This window comes from Nomascus leucogenys, chromosome 2 (assembly GCF_006542625.1).
Source record: "Nomascus leucogenys isolate Asia chromosome 2, Asia_NLE_v1, whole genome shotgun sequence".
In the NCBI taxonomy this organism is placed as follows: Eukaryota; Metazoa; Chordata; class Mammalia; order Primates; family Hylobatidae; genus Nomascus; species Nomascus leucogenys.
The window spans coordinates 62,480,563-62,495,899 of record NC_044382.1 but is presented as its reverse complement, the minus strand read 5'-3'; the positions used below and the strand labels follow the sequence as shown (position 1 = coordinate 62,495,899).

The 15,337-nt window shown below is 51.7% G+C and overlaps 1 protein-coding gene across 4 annotated transcripts in view; it reads right to left on the bottom strand.

Annotated features, from left to right (window-relative positions):
- The window catches only part of KIFC3 (kinesin family member C3), a 44,860-nt gene that overhangs the window by 16,926 nt on the left and 12,597 nt on the right, over window positions 1-15,337 (bottom strand). Inside the window, exon 1 of one of the 4 annotated variants that reach the window (XM_030796303.1) lies at window positions 10,192-10,388. The exons of the other annotated variants lie outside the window; for them this stretch is intronic. Within the exon in view, the coding sequence (XP_030652163.1) occupies window positions 10,192-10,320 (129 nt within the window). The 5' untranslated portion in view covers window positions 10,321-10,388. Of the gene's footprint in view, window positions 1-10,191; window positions 10,389-15,337 lie in introns of those variants that run through there. 4 annotated transcript variants of the gene reach the window in all.

Sequence of the window (15,337 nt, the reverse complement as noted above, 5' to 3'; positions counted from 1 at the left end):
TCATCTCTGGCTTCTTGCAGGCAGCAGAGCAGGGGGAATGTGGCTGAGACGCAGCAGACTGGCACCAAGAGCACTCTGGCCAAGGCACCAGTGGCCTGCTCCGTGCGGGTGGCTGGCCAGCTTTACTGGGCACTAGGTCTTGGGCTTGTAGGGAAGATGTCCGCTTTCTCCTGCACTTGAAGGCAGGCAATCTCTCAGAGTTCGGGAAAACAGGCAAGAAGTCAGAGAGAAATGGAGGCACCTGGGGAAAGCGGATGGGAGACGGCCTGGGAGCAGTAAGAGCCAAGAGCAGGCAGGGCCAGAGGGCAGGGCCTTCCTCAGGGTAGACTGAGGGCCCTTCACACACTCACCGCAACTTCCAACCAGCAAGGGCCGTCTGTGTCTCTAAGCCCAACAGGGGAGGGTCCCGAGCGCCACCCTGGGCCCGATACATACTTGTGGCCACAAAGGGGCAGCGGGCACATGCCTGAACCCAAGACACAGGACGGAGGAGAAAGCAGACTCCCCACTAGGCCGCTGAGACGGTCCCAGGACAGCATGGGCGTCAATCCAGAGCTGAGGATGGAGCAGGCTGGGGCTGTGCGACACTCCTCCCGGGCCCGAGCTCCTCATCAGCCAGAGCAACTGAATCACGGGCCTGCTGCAGGGGGCGTCGGCCCTGCCTGCTGAAGGGGAAGAGGGAGCTGGGCCTGTCTGCCGACTAGACACCACCTGCATTTACACTTCACAGGCAGAAGCGGCTTGACCGAGGGTGGGGCCGGCCAGCCCAGGTCTGTGTTTTCTCAGCTGTCTGCTTCCAAGGCAGCCTCTTAACATCAAGAAAGAAAGCCTGCTGGTTACCTCCTTACCTCCCACCAAGCCCAGTCAACGATCATCAGCTGTCTGCTGAGGAAAAGCGGGCTCTCCCAGGCCGAAGCTGCTGAGCTGGGAAGGCCAGAGGGTCTGGGATCCAGACGACCTCAAGGAAACTCAGCCCAGAGGCCAGCGGGGCGGCCCTGGGAGCACAGCCTGTGGAGCCCACAGAAGGCCTGATCCTGGCTCTATGACCACCGGCCAGGCCTGTCTGTCCCCTGTCCATGCCACCCTGCCTCTGTTGCCAAGTCTTCACCTCTGGGTCCTTCTGCCACTGACAGGCAGTAATAGCAGCTGACAATTCAAATTCTCAAGCCAGGCTGCCCAGGTTCTAATCCAGACATCCCCTTACCCGCTGGGTAACCTTGGACAAGTCTCTTAAGTTCGCTATGTCTCTTAGTTTCCTTATTTGTATAATGAGGCTACCTCATGGAGGCTGTCTCAAGGATTAAATGAGATGATATATGCGAAGGCAGGGATTTTTGTCTGTTGTGTTCAGCACTGTAATCCCAGTGCCTGGAACAGTGGCTGGTACATAGTAGGTGTTCAGTAAGCACCTGTAGGAAGAATGCTGAATGCATGAGGGGCCAGCCAGAGCAGAGCTTGTGGATGAGGTTGGTAAGCAGAGACAGAAAGGGTGGCGGAGCTGGAGTGTGCTAAAGGATGCTCACCTCCACCAAAGGCAGGAGCTGCCACTCAACCTCAAGCGGTGGGTGACATGTGGGAATGTCAGCTCAGAGGTGCCACATCTTCCAATATTTTATGACAAAAAGGAAGTCTAGAGTTTTATGTGAATTTAATTAAGATTTAAATGTTGGAATTAATTTGATTTTAAAAGCAGGGCAATTAGAACTAATAAATTCAGCAAAGTTGAAGGATACAAAATGAACACACAAAAATCGGTTACATTTCTACAACTAACAATAAACAATCCAAAAAGGAAATTAAGAAAATAATTCCATTTACAATAGCATCAAAAAGAATAAGGTACTAAGGAATAAAAAAGGTTAAATATTATATGCTAAAAACTACAAAATATTGGTGAAAGAAATTAAAGATGACATCAATAATGGAAAGACATTCCATGTTCATGGATTAGAAGATTTAATACTGTTAAGGTGTCAGTACTACCCAAAGTGATCTACAGATTCAATGCAATGCCTAACAAAATCCCAATGACATTTTCTGAAGAAATAGAAAAATCCCTATCAAGGGATACCGTATAGCTAAAACAGTCTTGAAAGACTGAAGGTCTCACACTTCCTGATTTCAAAACTCACTAAAAAGCTACAGCAATTGGCCAGGCACGGTGGCTCATGCCTGTAATCCCAGCACTTTGGGAGGCCAAGGCAGGCGGATCACCTGAGGTCAGGAGTTTGAGGCCTCCCTGGCCAACGTGGCGAAACCCCATCTCTACTAAAAATACAAAAATTAGCCGGGCCTCATGGCAGGTGCCTGTAATCCCAGCTACTCAGGACGCTGAGGCAGGAGAATCGCTTGAACCTGAGAGGCAGAGGTCGCAGTGAGCTGAGATTGCAGCACTGCACTACAGCCTGGGCAGCAGAGCAAGACTCCATCTCAAATAAAAAAAAATAAAAAAATAAAAAGCTACAGCAATCAAAGCAGTGTGGTACTGGCATTAAAACAGACATAAAAACCAATGGAATGGAATACAGAGTCCAGAAATAAACCCTCACATATATGGTTAAATGATTTTTGACAAGGTTGCCAAGACCATTTAATGTGGGAAAGGATAATCTTTTCAACAAATGGTGCTGAGAAAACTGGATATCCACAGGCAAAAGAATGGAGTTGGATCCTTACCTTATACCATATACAAAAATTAACTCAAAATAGATCAAAGAGGGCCAGGCATGGTATATAATCCCAGCACTTTGGGAGGCCGAGGTAGGAGGAGTGCTTGAGCCCAGGAATTCAAGACTAGCCTGGGCAACATAGGGAGACCCTGTCTCTACAACAAGTAACCCAAATTAGCTGGGCATGGTGGCACACGCCTGTGGTCCCAGCTACTAGGAAGGCTGAGGCAGGAGAATCACTTGAGCCCAGGAGGCCAAGGCCGCAGTAAGCCATGACCACACCACCACACTGCAGCCTGGGCAATAGAGCAAGATCTTGTGTCAAAACAAAAAACAAAAAACCACAAAGACCTAAATGTGAGAGCTAAAACTATAAAACTCTCAGAAGAAAACAGAGGAGAAAATGTCATGACATTAAATTTGGCAATGACTTCTTGGCTATAACACCAAAAGCAGAGGCAATAAAAGAAAAAATAGGTAAGTTGGACTTCATCAAAATTAAAAACTTTTGTGTAACAAAGGACACTGTCAACAGAGTGAAAAGGCAACACGTGGAAAATACTCGCAAATCATTTATCTGATAAGGAGTTATTATCCTGGATATATAAAGAACTACAACTCAACAACAACAAAAACCCAATTACAGAATGAGCAAAGAACTTGAATAGAAATTTCTCCAGAGAAGGCATACAAATAGCTAAAACACACATGAAAAGATATTTAATATCACTGGCATTAGGGAAATGCAAATCAAAACCACTATGAGATACCACTGCACACCTATTAGGATGGCTGTTACAAAAATAAAAATAAGCAGGAGCAAGTCCCAGCTACTCCAGGAGGCTGAGGCACGAAGATTGCCTGAGGCCAGGAGTTCAGAGGCTGCAGTGAGCTACGACCACGAACGGCCACTGCACTCTAGCCTGGGCAACATAGCAAGACCTCATCTCTACAAATAAATAAAGAAAATGAAAAACAAGTGCCAATAAAGATATGGAGAAATTGGAACCTCTGTGCACTGTTAGTGGGAATGTAAAATGGTGCAGCCACTATCGAAAACAGTATGATGGTTCCTCAAAAAATTAAAATAGAACTATCATATGATCCAGCAATTCCATTTCTGGGTATATACCCAAAATAATTTAAAGGAGGGATTCAAAGAGATACTTGTACACTCATGTTTATAGCAGCATTATTCACAGTAACCAAAAGGCAGAAGCAACCCATGGATGGATGAATGGAAAAACAAAACAAACAAAACGTGGTATATCCATACAATGGAATATTACTCAGCCTTAAAAAGGAAGAAAATTCTGATGCATGCTACATGGATGAACTTTGAGGACATTATACTAAGTGAAATAAGCCAGTCACAGAAGGACAAATATTGGATGACTCCACTTACATGAGTAGTCAAACCCACGGAGACAGATGGTGAATGAGGAGTTACTCTTTAATGAGGCCCAAATTTCAGTAGGGGAAGATGAAAAGAGTTCTGGAGATGGATGGTGTATTAGTCAGTTTTCACACTGCTATAAAGAAATACCTGAGACTGGGTAATTTATAAAGAAAAGAGGTTTCATCAGGCATGGTGGCTCACACCGGTAATCCCAGCACTTTGGGAGGCCAAGGCAGGTGGATCACTTGAGGTCAGAAGTCTGAGACCAGCCTGGCCAACATGGTGAAACCCTGTCTCTACTAAAAATACAAAACCCAGGTGTTGTGGTGTACACCTGCAGTCCCAGCTACACAGGAGCCAGAGACAGGAGAATCACTTGAACCTAGGAGGCGGAAGTTGCAGTGAGCTGAGATTGTGCCACTGTACTCCAGCCTGGGAGACGGAGACTCCGTCTCAAAAAATAAAAGTAAATAAATAAATAGATAGATAAATAAAAGAGGTTTAATTGACTCACAGTTCCACATGGCTGGGGAGGCTTCAGGAAACTTACAATCCTGGCAGAAGGAGAAGGAGACACAAGGCATGTCTTCCATGGCGGCAGGAGAGAGAGAGTGAGCACATGAAGGGCAAACTGCCACTTTTAAACCATCAAACCTCATGAGAACTCACTATCACAAGAACTGCAGGGAGGAAACCACCCCATGATCCGTTCACCTCTCACAAGGTCCCTCCCTTGACATGTGGGGATTACAATTCGAGATGAAATTTGGGTGGGGACACAGAGCCAAACTATATCAGATGGTGATGGTTGTTGCACAACGAGAATGTACTGCTGCTGAACGTTACTCTCAAAAATGCTTCAGATCAGCCGGGCGCGGTGGCTCACGCCTGTAATCCTAACACTTTGGGAGGCTTAAGCAGGTGGATCACCTGAGGTCAGGAATTTAAGACCAGCCTGGCCAACATGGTGAAACCCCATCTCTACTAAAAATACAAAAATTAGCCAGGTGTGGTGGTGCACACCTGTAGTCCCAGCTACTCAGGAGGCTGAAGTGGGAGAATTCCTTGAACTCAGGAGGCAGAGGTTGCAGTGAGCCGAGATTGTGCCACTTCACTCCAGCCTGGGCGATAGAGCAAGACTCTCTCTCAAGAAAAAAAAAAAAATGCTTAAGAAGGTAAATTTTATGTTACATCTATTTTTAAAATGATTTAAAAAAAAAAAAAAAAAAGAAGAAGGCGGCAGCCAAACAAGACACATTTGAGGGCAAGATCTAGTTTTCCAGCCTGAGGCCTCTGAAGACAAATTTATTTATTTATTTATTTATTTATTTTATTTTATTTATTTTTTTTGAGATGGAGTCTTGCTCTGTCACCCAGGCTGGAGTGCAGTGGCGCAATCTTGGCTCACTGCAACCTCCGTCTCCCGGGTTCAAGCAATTCTCCTGCCTCAGCTTCCCTAGTAGCTGGACTTACAGGCGTGCACCACCATGCCCGGCTAATTTTTGTATTTTTAGTAGAGACGGGGTTTCACCATGTTGGCCAGGCTGGTCTCGAATTCCTGACCTCAGAAGATCTGCCCACCTCGGCCTCCCAAAGTTCTGGGATTACAGGTATGAGCCACCGTACCTGGCCTGAAAACAATTTTTTAAGGTTCACTCTTGAGGTGCAGGGGGCAGGTAGGGAGTGCCATGAGTGCCAGGCACAGTGGCTCATGCCTGTAATCCCAGCATTTTGGGAGGCTGAGGCAGTCAGATCTCTTGAGCCCAGGAGTTCGAGACCTGCCTGGGCAATATAGCAAGACTCCGTCTGGACAGAAAATACAAAAGTGGGCCAGGTGTGGTGGACACCTGTGGTCCTAGTTATTCAGGAGGCTTAGGTGGGAGGATGGCTTGAGCCCGGGAGGCAGGGGCTACAGTGAGCTGTGATCATGCCCCTGCACTCCAGCCTGGGTGACAGAGTGAGACCCTGTCTCAAAATAAAAAAGGAGTGTAGTGAGGTCTGGGCAGCATGTCACATTATTGGGAACTTCAGGAACCTTGAGGCCATGGCTCTAGGGACATCCACAAGAGGACAGGGGAACTCAAGGCCAGCAGGACATGGCCTGGGACTGTTGTTAACAACACTGGGGAGGGTCATCCCAACAGTCACAGCCTCCTGTGGTCACCAGACCAAGATGAGCAGCCTCTGTGGCCTGGGTCAGCTGGGTGCTCAAGGACTATGGACCGTTGGCCCAACTGCTCTCAGTAAATACAAATACCTCCTCCACCTGGCACAGCAATGGGGAGGCCTGAGAAGACTCCTACAGCCCCCACAAGCCCAGGTCCCAACAGTGATAATGGAGCCCTGTTAACTGAGTTGGCTTTGCCAGTAGGGCAGGGGGATTTCATAAGACCATTTTTCATCCCCTATTCCCCTGAGGTAGGTACTATTATTATCCCCATCTTACAGGAAGAAAAACTGAGCTCCTAAGAGGTTAAGCCTTGGTTAGGCAACTTACTTGAGGTCACCTGACCAGTAAGTGGTGGACCTAGGACTGGAACTCGCATCTAACTGACCCTTGCAGAACCCTTACCCTTAACCATGGGGCCACACAGCCTTGCAGGAACAGCAGTGTGAGAAAGCAGCCGATCAGAAGCCAGTGTGGACAGGGCTGGGAACACAGCACCACGGAAAACAAGGCAGAGTGTACCCCCAGGGAGTTTTGCTTAGAGAGGCAACGTTCAGAATTCCAGGAAAGTCCAAGTCTGAGTCAAACCACAGTGAGGCTAGCAGGAGACCAGGGCATGCGGGAGTGACAGCTCACGACACACCACACATTACATTTGACCATCCTTTTTTCTGTCCACTCTTACAACAGATCCACCCCCAAACTGCAGTGCGACATTTGTGAGCCCCAGTTTAGAGACTGGGAAGTGAAGGCTCAGAGAGGAAGCGACTTCCTACAGCTGCCCGGCTGGCACGTGGCACAGCCAGAATAGAATCCTGCTCACGGGATTCCAAATCCAAAACTCTCCCAGTAACAACAATGGTGATGGCCACAGCAACACCAATGACTCACTAGGCATCATCTCATCACGTCCTATTATTACATCCATTTCACAGATGAGGAAACTGACCTGCAGAGTGGTAATTAACTGTCCCAAGGTCACACAGCTAATGAGTAGTGCCAAAGTCAGGGTTTGAACCCAGCTCCAGGCCCATGTGGTTGTCCACATCTCCACAAGATCGGGCCTTCCAGAGAGTATCTCAGAGACCTGGAGCTTCAGATACATCCCCTGAGAAATTTTCAGAAAACAGCTGCAGTCAGAAAGTTCAAGGACAGGCCAGGCGTGGTGGCTCATGCCTGTAATCCCAGCACCTTGGGAGGCCGAGGCGGGTGGATCACCTGAGGTCAGGAGTTCGAGACCAGCCTGAACAACATGGTGAAACCCCGTCTCTACTAAAAAATACAAACAATTAGCCAGGCATGGTAGTGGATGCCTGTAATCCTAGCTATTCAGGAGGCTGAAGCAGGAGAATCGATTGAACCTGGGAGGTGGAGATTGCAGTGAGCCAAGACCGTGCCATTGCATTCCAGCCTGGGCAACAAGAGCGAAACTCCATCTCAAAAAAGAAAAAGAAAAAGAAAAACAACGTTCAAGGACAAAACGAGAACAAAGACCAGGAACCATTCTGAATCTCTAAGTCACTTGCGGGAGTGGGGTAGGCTCGGGGGTTCTCCTAAGAGAGGCTGGAGAGCTGGGGCTCAAAGAACTAAAAAGGCTGGGATGTTTCCTCCTCAGTTTCCCTTCTTAAAGAGTAAGTTGATTTTGTTAAAGGAAAAAATGTTTTCAAAAACCTCTTTAAAGTCACAAAAGGTTAGATACTACGATTTCACTTTTATAAAATGTTCAGAAAAGAGAAATCCATAAAAACAGAAAGCAGATTAAAGGTTGCCAGGGGCCGTGGGGCAAGGAGCATGGGGAGTGACTGTCAATAGGCCTGTTGGAGTGATGAAGATGTTTGGCAATGAGACACTGGTGATGGATGCATTGCCATCTTAATATACTCACCACCGACCACCGAATGGTACACCTTCAAGGGGAGAATTTTATGGCATGTGAATTATATCTCCACAAAGCCCATTTTCTTTTCTTTTTTTTTTTTTTTTTTTTTTGAGACAGAGTTTCGCTCTTGTTGCCCAGGCGTGCAATGGCGTGATCTCGGCTCACTGCAACTTTTCCCTCCTGGGTTCAAGTGATTCTCCTGCCTCAGCCTCCCGAGTAGTTAGGATTATAGGCGCCCACCACCACACTCAGCTAATTTTCGTATTTTTAGCAGAGACAGGTTTCACTATGTTGGCCTGGCTGGTCTTGAACTCCTGACCTCAGGCGATCCACTCACCTTGGCTTCCCAAAATGCTGGGATTACAGGCGTGAGCTACCACACCCAGCCCACAAACCCCTTTGAAAAACACTTATTTGCAAAATGAAGTGTCTGAAAAGCCTAACTGGGGAAGGTCAGGGAAGGAAGAAGGGCTGCTCGGCCTTTGCCTGAGGCCAGACACGTGTCCTGCAGGGTAGGCCCTGGACCCCCTGCAACCCCCCAAGGTGCTTCAGCCACACCTCTCCTACCACAAGTCCATATGCACTGGCTAAGCCTCAGCTCAGAGTGCACTTCCCTCTGCTCTGTCCCAGAGCTCAGCTCAAGACGCCCAGGGACAACCCCTCGAGGCTATGTGTGGCCCATCCCGATGAGCCCTTCCCACTTTATGTGGGTGTGTGAAGCAAATGTCTGTTTTCCCCCAGGCAGAGCCTCCACCAGGTGGGAGCCTGCTGTCCACTGGGGTATCCCCCGTGCCCAGCTCAGTGCCAGTACAAAAGGGGCAGGCACAAATACCCAAGGAAGTAGGCGGGCATGCAGCAGGCAAGAGGATACAGGGCTAGCCTAGAGGAGCCCCGTTAGTGGGGAAGGCAGGCCCAGATAGTCAAGCTGTGGGGTGTGTAAGAAGAAGACACAAAGCATGAGGGGCACCCCCAAGGAGTCCCACCTGACTCAGCAAGGGGCAGGTGGGCAGGCCAGGCCATTCTTGAGAAGAGGACATACCTATAAGCTGGAAGAAATGCTGTATTTCAAAAGCGCGCACAATATGCTGCCCCCAGAACTGCAAGAACGAGTCACAGCACACATGATGCACAATAGGCAGACGTCGGCATGTCCAGGCCATCTCTTTGCTGGCTCATGGGACACAGAAAGAACTTAGCTCTACTTGAAGGCCAGTCTGTCAACAGAGAGTGCTGGGCCCAGAGCTCAGAGGCCCAACAGCCAGGCCAGGGCACTGGATCAGAAGTGGGGATGATGTGGCAGACAGGCTTGGAGACCTTGGGGAAGTGGGCGAGGCTCAGATACAGCCACAGAGGCAGACACTGAGGATGAGAGTGGGGAAAGAGGCCTGGGAGCCCGCATGGAGATGCAGAAGAAGAAGAAAGTGACGCAGTCACACACACAGAAGAGGGCCAGTGGTCAGCCCCATGGGACGTGCAGCTCATGAGCCAACGGTACCCAAATGTCCTGCCCAGCCAACGAAGGAGACAACGCTGACCTGCATGAACCCTGGCTCTCCCTGGCTTCCAGAGGTTTGAGAGATCCCTTCCCCAACATGCACTCAAACTAGCGTCCACGTTTAATGAGAAATCAAAAGAACAAGAAACGTCATGCCAATCTCCTGTGGGGTGACCATCTGATGAGTTTTGTCCACTCAGGCTGCCCAGTGCAGGGCACCGTGGAAGATGGGGTGGACTCCAGGTAGGAAGCACCCCGCACCTTCCTGCTCCACTCACGTCTATGTCACCTCCTAGTGGGGAAGGTCCTGGCCCCTGGTAACTGCAAGGAGATGGGGCACAAGGAGGACCAGGATGGGAGGCCTCTGTATGCTGAAAGAAATGCTGCATCTCAAAAGCGCATCCTCCAGGATGGGAGACCTCTGACTCTCACCACCCTACCCTCCAGTGTATTCCAGGAAACAAGACCCTAGCTGTCTCCTCTTACACCAGTAGCCTGGTGGGGTCAGGTGCCCCAGGCGATGTCCTCTGACCTGCTCCATAGTGGGCAGTGGCCTCTGCCCATCCCAGCCTCCCCAGGTACCTGGTTCTGCAGCTGGGTGGATGTGGCCTGCTGGTCACTGTCGCGGAGGGCCAGCCTCTCCCGTAGGACCACCAGCTCCTCCTGTAGCTGGGCCTTCTCCTCCTGGAGCTGGGACATGACCTCCACCATCCTATGCACCACGGGGGCTGCACCTGGTGGCCCTGACAGGCTCGAGCACCTCCTGCTGCCAAAGAGACGCCCACCTACGAGCAAAGTGTAGTGGCTGATGAGAGGGCAGCAGAGGTCCCACGCTGGCAGAGGAGGGGGTCCATCACAGCAGGGCAGACCACCAGGGATGACAGGGGTGCAAGCAGAGGGGGTGGCAACCAGGTGAGGGTTGGGGCAGCAGCGGCATAGGTTAGCTGGGGCCTCCAGGGCCTGTCCCAGAAGAAGACACTTCCCCAGACAGCATCTGGGGGATGAAATTACCTGGATCAGGACTTAAGAAAGCAATTTTCACTGAATACGGCTCTCAAAGCACATATTCTAGGTCTGATGGGCCAGCCTCTCTCCATGGCCAGGCTGCAAGGAATCGCAGCTGGGAAAGACAAGGGATTCTCACCCTAGAAAACTCTATTCTTGTAGGAACGTCATTTCTTTAAATCTCAAACCCTCTCAAGAGTACAGAAGAGAAGCGTGGGGCTCCCTAGCCTGCCCCTGTGGCAAGTGGTCAACTGTGCAGAAAGAGGGGAGCCAGGGGAGCCATGCGCATGTGTGAGGGACAGACAGACCAGGACACAAAGCCAGCCCGACACATGGAGCAAGAACTCAGCCAGCCAGCACCCAGCAAGGATGGAGTGCAGGGACCTCCCAGGCAAGAGAGAGGGAAACACGCGGCTGGGCGGAAGCTCTGCCTGAGTCCTCCTCCTCCAAAGGCCTCCCACTGTCCTGTCACCAGGAACGAGAGAGATGGACAGATGGAAGAAGGACAAGAACACAGAATCAGGGCCCGTGACCTGTGCATGGGGCCTGGGATGCTTGTTACAGCTTGCTTCCAGGGCACCAAGAATGGCCATGGTCTTTGCAGGTAGGGAACAAAGAGTTTGGGGGAGAGAGAGAAGAATGGGGGGCTAGGGAGGAGGGATGGGGGGTTTGCCTCTTCCCCTCAGGGAGCACCAAATGGGATGTGACAGAGTGTGGCAGAGTGAAGGGTGAAGAGGGGCATCTGCTGGCCAGAGAGCGCTGCCCTCCACCTCAAAGCCTGGGGCTCTAGGTGTTGCCACATTAGTCCCCAGGAATCCCAGCCCTCGGCAGGCTGGGGTTGGGGGGCTCTTAGACTCTGGGAAGGAAGCCACTTGCACCTGAAGTCACACACCCCTCTGACAGTCTGGCCTGAGGGAAGCCAAACGGACTCAGCTGGACAGGGAAGTGGGGAGGGTGCAGCTTGCAGCTGGGCGGGGACATCTCAGCACAGCCCCAGGAGGAGGGGCAGATAGCTAGAGGCCCCCCAGCCTGCTCTAGGAGAGCAGGAGGGGCACACGCAGGTCGGCTCTTCCCTCTTCCACCCGAGCACTCCGGAGAGCTGGAGCTGGGCATCCCGGTTAGGTGGTGACCCTGGCTGTGTGGCCTGCACGTGATGCAGCATGCATGTCACAGAGCTGGCCAAGCTCCCGCGATCTGTTCTAGAGCGAGTGAGATCAGACAGATGCTTCCAGGCCTGCACACGGGGCAGCATGAGCAGCACGTGACCAGCATGGCCCTCAGCCCTTTGCAGGCTGCTGCAGTGAGGCAGGGAACGCACTGGACTCCTGGCCCAAGAGCTGGTTCTGCCACTCGAGAGACGTGTGGGAGGGGCACGGCAGGAGCTTCCTAGGAGAAATGGGGACAAGGGGCCTTGCCTGAAAGGAGTCCAGCACCGTGGAGATGCACAGGCGTGGGTGGCTGTTACACAACAGGCCATGGGGCAGAAATGAGGCCTTGGAGAGCCCAGCTCATCCGGAACACTGCTCACGTCACAGGACGTCACCCCTGGAGGGGCTCACCAGGTCTCAGCACCACGGCAGGGCAGTGGGAAGGGGGCCAGGAGAGTGCTTGTGGAGAAAAGATCTCCAAGAAGCTCAGGGAGGTCCCAGAAAGGGGAGGACAGGAGGACGAAGTGAGATCAAAGGGGCCCTTGTGCTGCGGAGGCTGCACTCAGGGCTCAAAGATGCGACGTAGGCGCGGCCTGGCCCCACTGACTGGGTCATCCTTGCTGTTCCCTGGAATCAGCCTTCCTCTTCTCCGCGCACAATCTGCAAGATGATGTCCCCTGCCCGAGGCTGGCCTGCCCACACTCAGCCAGACCCCAACCCCTGCCACTCGCTGCAGAGGAGTGCCTGAGCCCAGACAGACCAGAACCCCAGAACAGGGCTCTGGGACAGCCTCAGAGAAGGGAGTGGCTCCTTCCACCACATGGCAAGTTCAGACACCCAAGTTAACCTTTTGGCGATGGAGGAGGAAGATGACAGAAAGGCCAGCTCCTCTTTCCTTCACAGGGTCTTGGCCTTCCCCCGGGCTCCTGGAGCATGCTGCTTCCCCATTATCACCAGGCTCTCGCTTACTGCGAGGGACCCCCGGCATGGACCCGTAAGACTACAAGGGGGGCCTGTAGAATCTTCCAGAACCAGCCAGCCCTGGACACCATGGCAGGCCCTGCCAGAGAAGAGCTGAGCCACTGGCTCCTTTATCTCAACCTCTGGCCAGGAGAATCAAAGTCCTGTCCTAGGAGCCTCCAGACCCTGGGAGCCCATGGATAGGAGGGAGAAGGCCGAGTCTCTCTCTGCAGGCGGTGGCGTCTGTGAGGCGGCCACCCTCGCCCTGCTTTAGACAGGTGCTGGGAAAAGACAAAAAGCAGGGAAATTCAACCCCAGCCCACGCTGGCCAAGGCCTCTTATCACTAGGTGGGGCCTGGATGCTGCCGGAGGCAGGTGGTGAGATGAAGGTTCTATACACACCTCTGACCCTGAATCCGGGAGAGGCAGGCTGGGGGATTGGAGCTGCAGATCAGGCAGCTGGAGTCTATCTAGGCCACCTCCAGCTGGGGAGCACAGGGCATGGGGATAGCACCAACTACACAAGAGCCTCCCTCCTGCGCTGGCTTCACTGGGGAGTGCCAGTTTGGCGGGCAGGCCTGCTTTACCTGTATTCTCTACATTCATGGTGCCACCAGCTTCCCGGGCTTCCCGGGCCTCCCGGGCCTGCCTGGGGGCCGGCGCCTGTCTCTTCCAAAGCTTCTCTTCTTTCGTCCCCTGACTCTGGCTCTTGCACCCCTTGTCCTGCAGGGCCTGCTGCCAAGACACAACCAGAATCCTCACATGAGGGAGACTGCACCAGGGAGGGACCCTCAAGCCAGAGGATGGTGCACTCCCAGAGCTGGCAAGGATCCCAGGGCCCAGCGGGTCCAGTCCCTCCCTGTGTGCGTGGGTGGGGACGTTGAGGTCCAGGATCTGGAAGAGGATGTGCCAGGTCCCACAGCAAGGCAGTGGCAGTGCCTTCTCCTGGCCTCCCTCAGCAGCTGGTCTTCTGCACCAGCAAAGAAGGTTCTTAGGTACTTCAAGTCCTCAGGCGAAGCTCACGCCATCCCTGCAGGGTCTGAGAGTCACCAGCACAGAGGCCGGCTTGCTTCCGGTGCGCACACCCCACAGGCAACCGTCCAGCCCCACCACACACATATCAACCTCAGGGCAACTGCTCCCATGCCAGCTGCTGCCACCCCAGGCACACAGCCCCGCATCTCCAGATGGGACCCCCAGGACTGCCAAGGAGGCTGCGCATGAGTCCGTCCGAGCAGGGGATGAGCCACAGCCCTGCCTCTTTCACTCTCTCTGCCCCACAGGGCTATCGAGAGGCCATGGGAAGCTGTCTCCTCTTCCAGGGGGAACACAGGCAAAGGACTTGAGACAAAGAGAGCCAGTGCGCAGGCACAGGGAGAGAGAGGGGAGGCACGAAGAGGTGTTTCATCCAGAGAACATCACCTGCCGCTCACACAGAAAGATGCCCAAGGCAGGCGGCAGGGCCACATGCAAAGAGTGATCCCATTTGAGGATCATGAAAATAAAACAGGCATAGAGACAAATCTAGAGAACTACATAGATAGTGATCCTCTCTGGAAGGTTGGGGGGATGGTGTAGTGGCTAAGAGTAGAAACAAGCATCATTTCAATTTTGGGGGAATTAAAAGAAAGTTCACAACAGAGAGAACATGAGAAGAGGGGAAAGGAGGCGGCCTTACATTTCATGTTGAACCTCTTTGGCATTTGAATTATTAACCTTATAAACACTGACTGTGTTTTTTTGTTTTGTTTTGTTTTCTTTTCTTTTTTTAAACAGAGTCTCACTCTGTCACCCAGGCTGGAGTGCAGTGGTGCGATCTCGGCTCACTGCAACCTCTGCCTCCCAGGTTCAAGCGATTCTCCTGCCTCAGCCTCCCAAGTAGCTGGGATTACAGATGTGCGCCATCACACCTGGCTAATTTTTGTATTTTTAATAGAGACGGGGTTTCACCACGTTGGCCAGGCTGGTCTCGAACTCCTGACTTCAAGTGATCCACCTGCCTCGACCTCTCAAAGTGCTGGGATTACAGGCATGAGCCACTGTGCCTGGCCATTTTTTTTCTTTCTTTCTTTTTTTTTTTTTTTTTTAAAGACAGAGTCTCACTCTGTGGCCCAGGCTAGGGGGCAATAGCGCAGTCACAGCTCACTGCAACCTTGACTTCCTGGGCTCAAGCAATCCCCCAGCCTCAGCCTCCTGAGTAGCAGGGACTACAGGTACACACCACCACGACTGGCTGATTTTTGTATTTTTTGTGTAGAGATGGGGTTTTGCCATGTTTCCCAGGCTGGTCTCAAACTCCTGGGCTCAAGCAATCCTCCTGCCTCAGCCTCCCAAAGCGTTAGGACTACAAGCATGAGCTACCACACCCAGCTTTTTTTTTTTTTTTTCCATATCAACAGAGGTTATCTTAGAAGAGAGATAGCAAACAATTTCTGTGTGTCTTTGTGACCTTTAAATTCAAAACAAAAAAATAAGTCACTCTTTTAAAAGTGCTCAGTCTAAAAAATAAACACGTAGTCTAGAAGTGGCAAGGCGTGTGTGTGAAGCCTGGCTCTTCCTCGGCTACGCTGTGTGACGGTGGGCAAGTTATTTACCTTCTTGAAGCTGCATTCTCC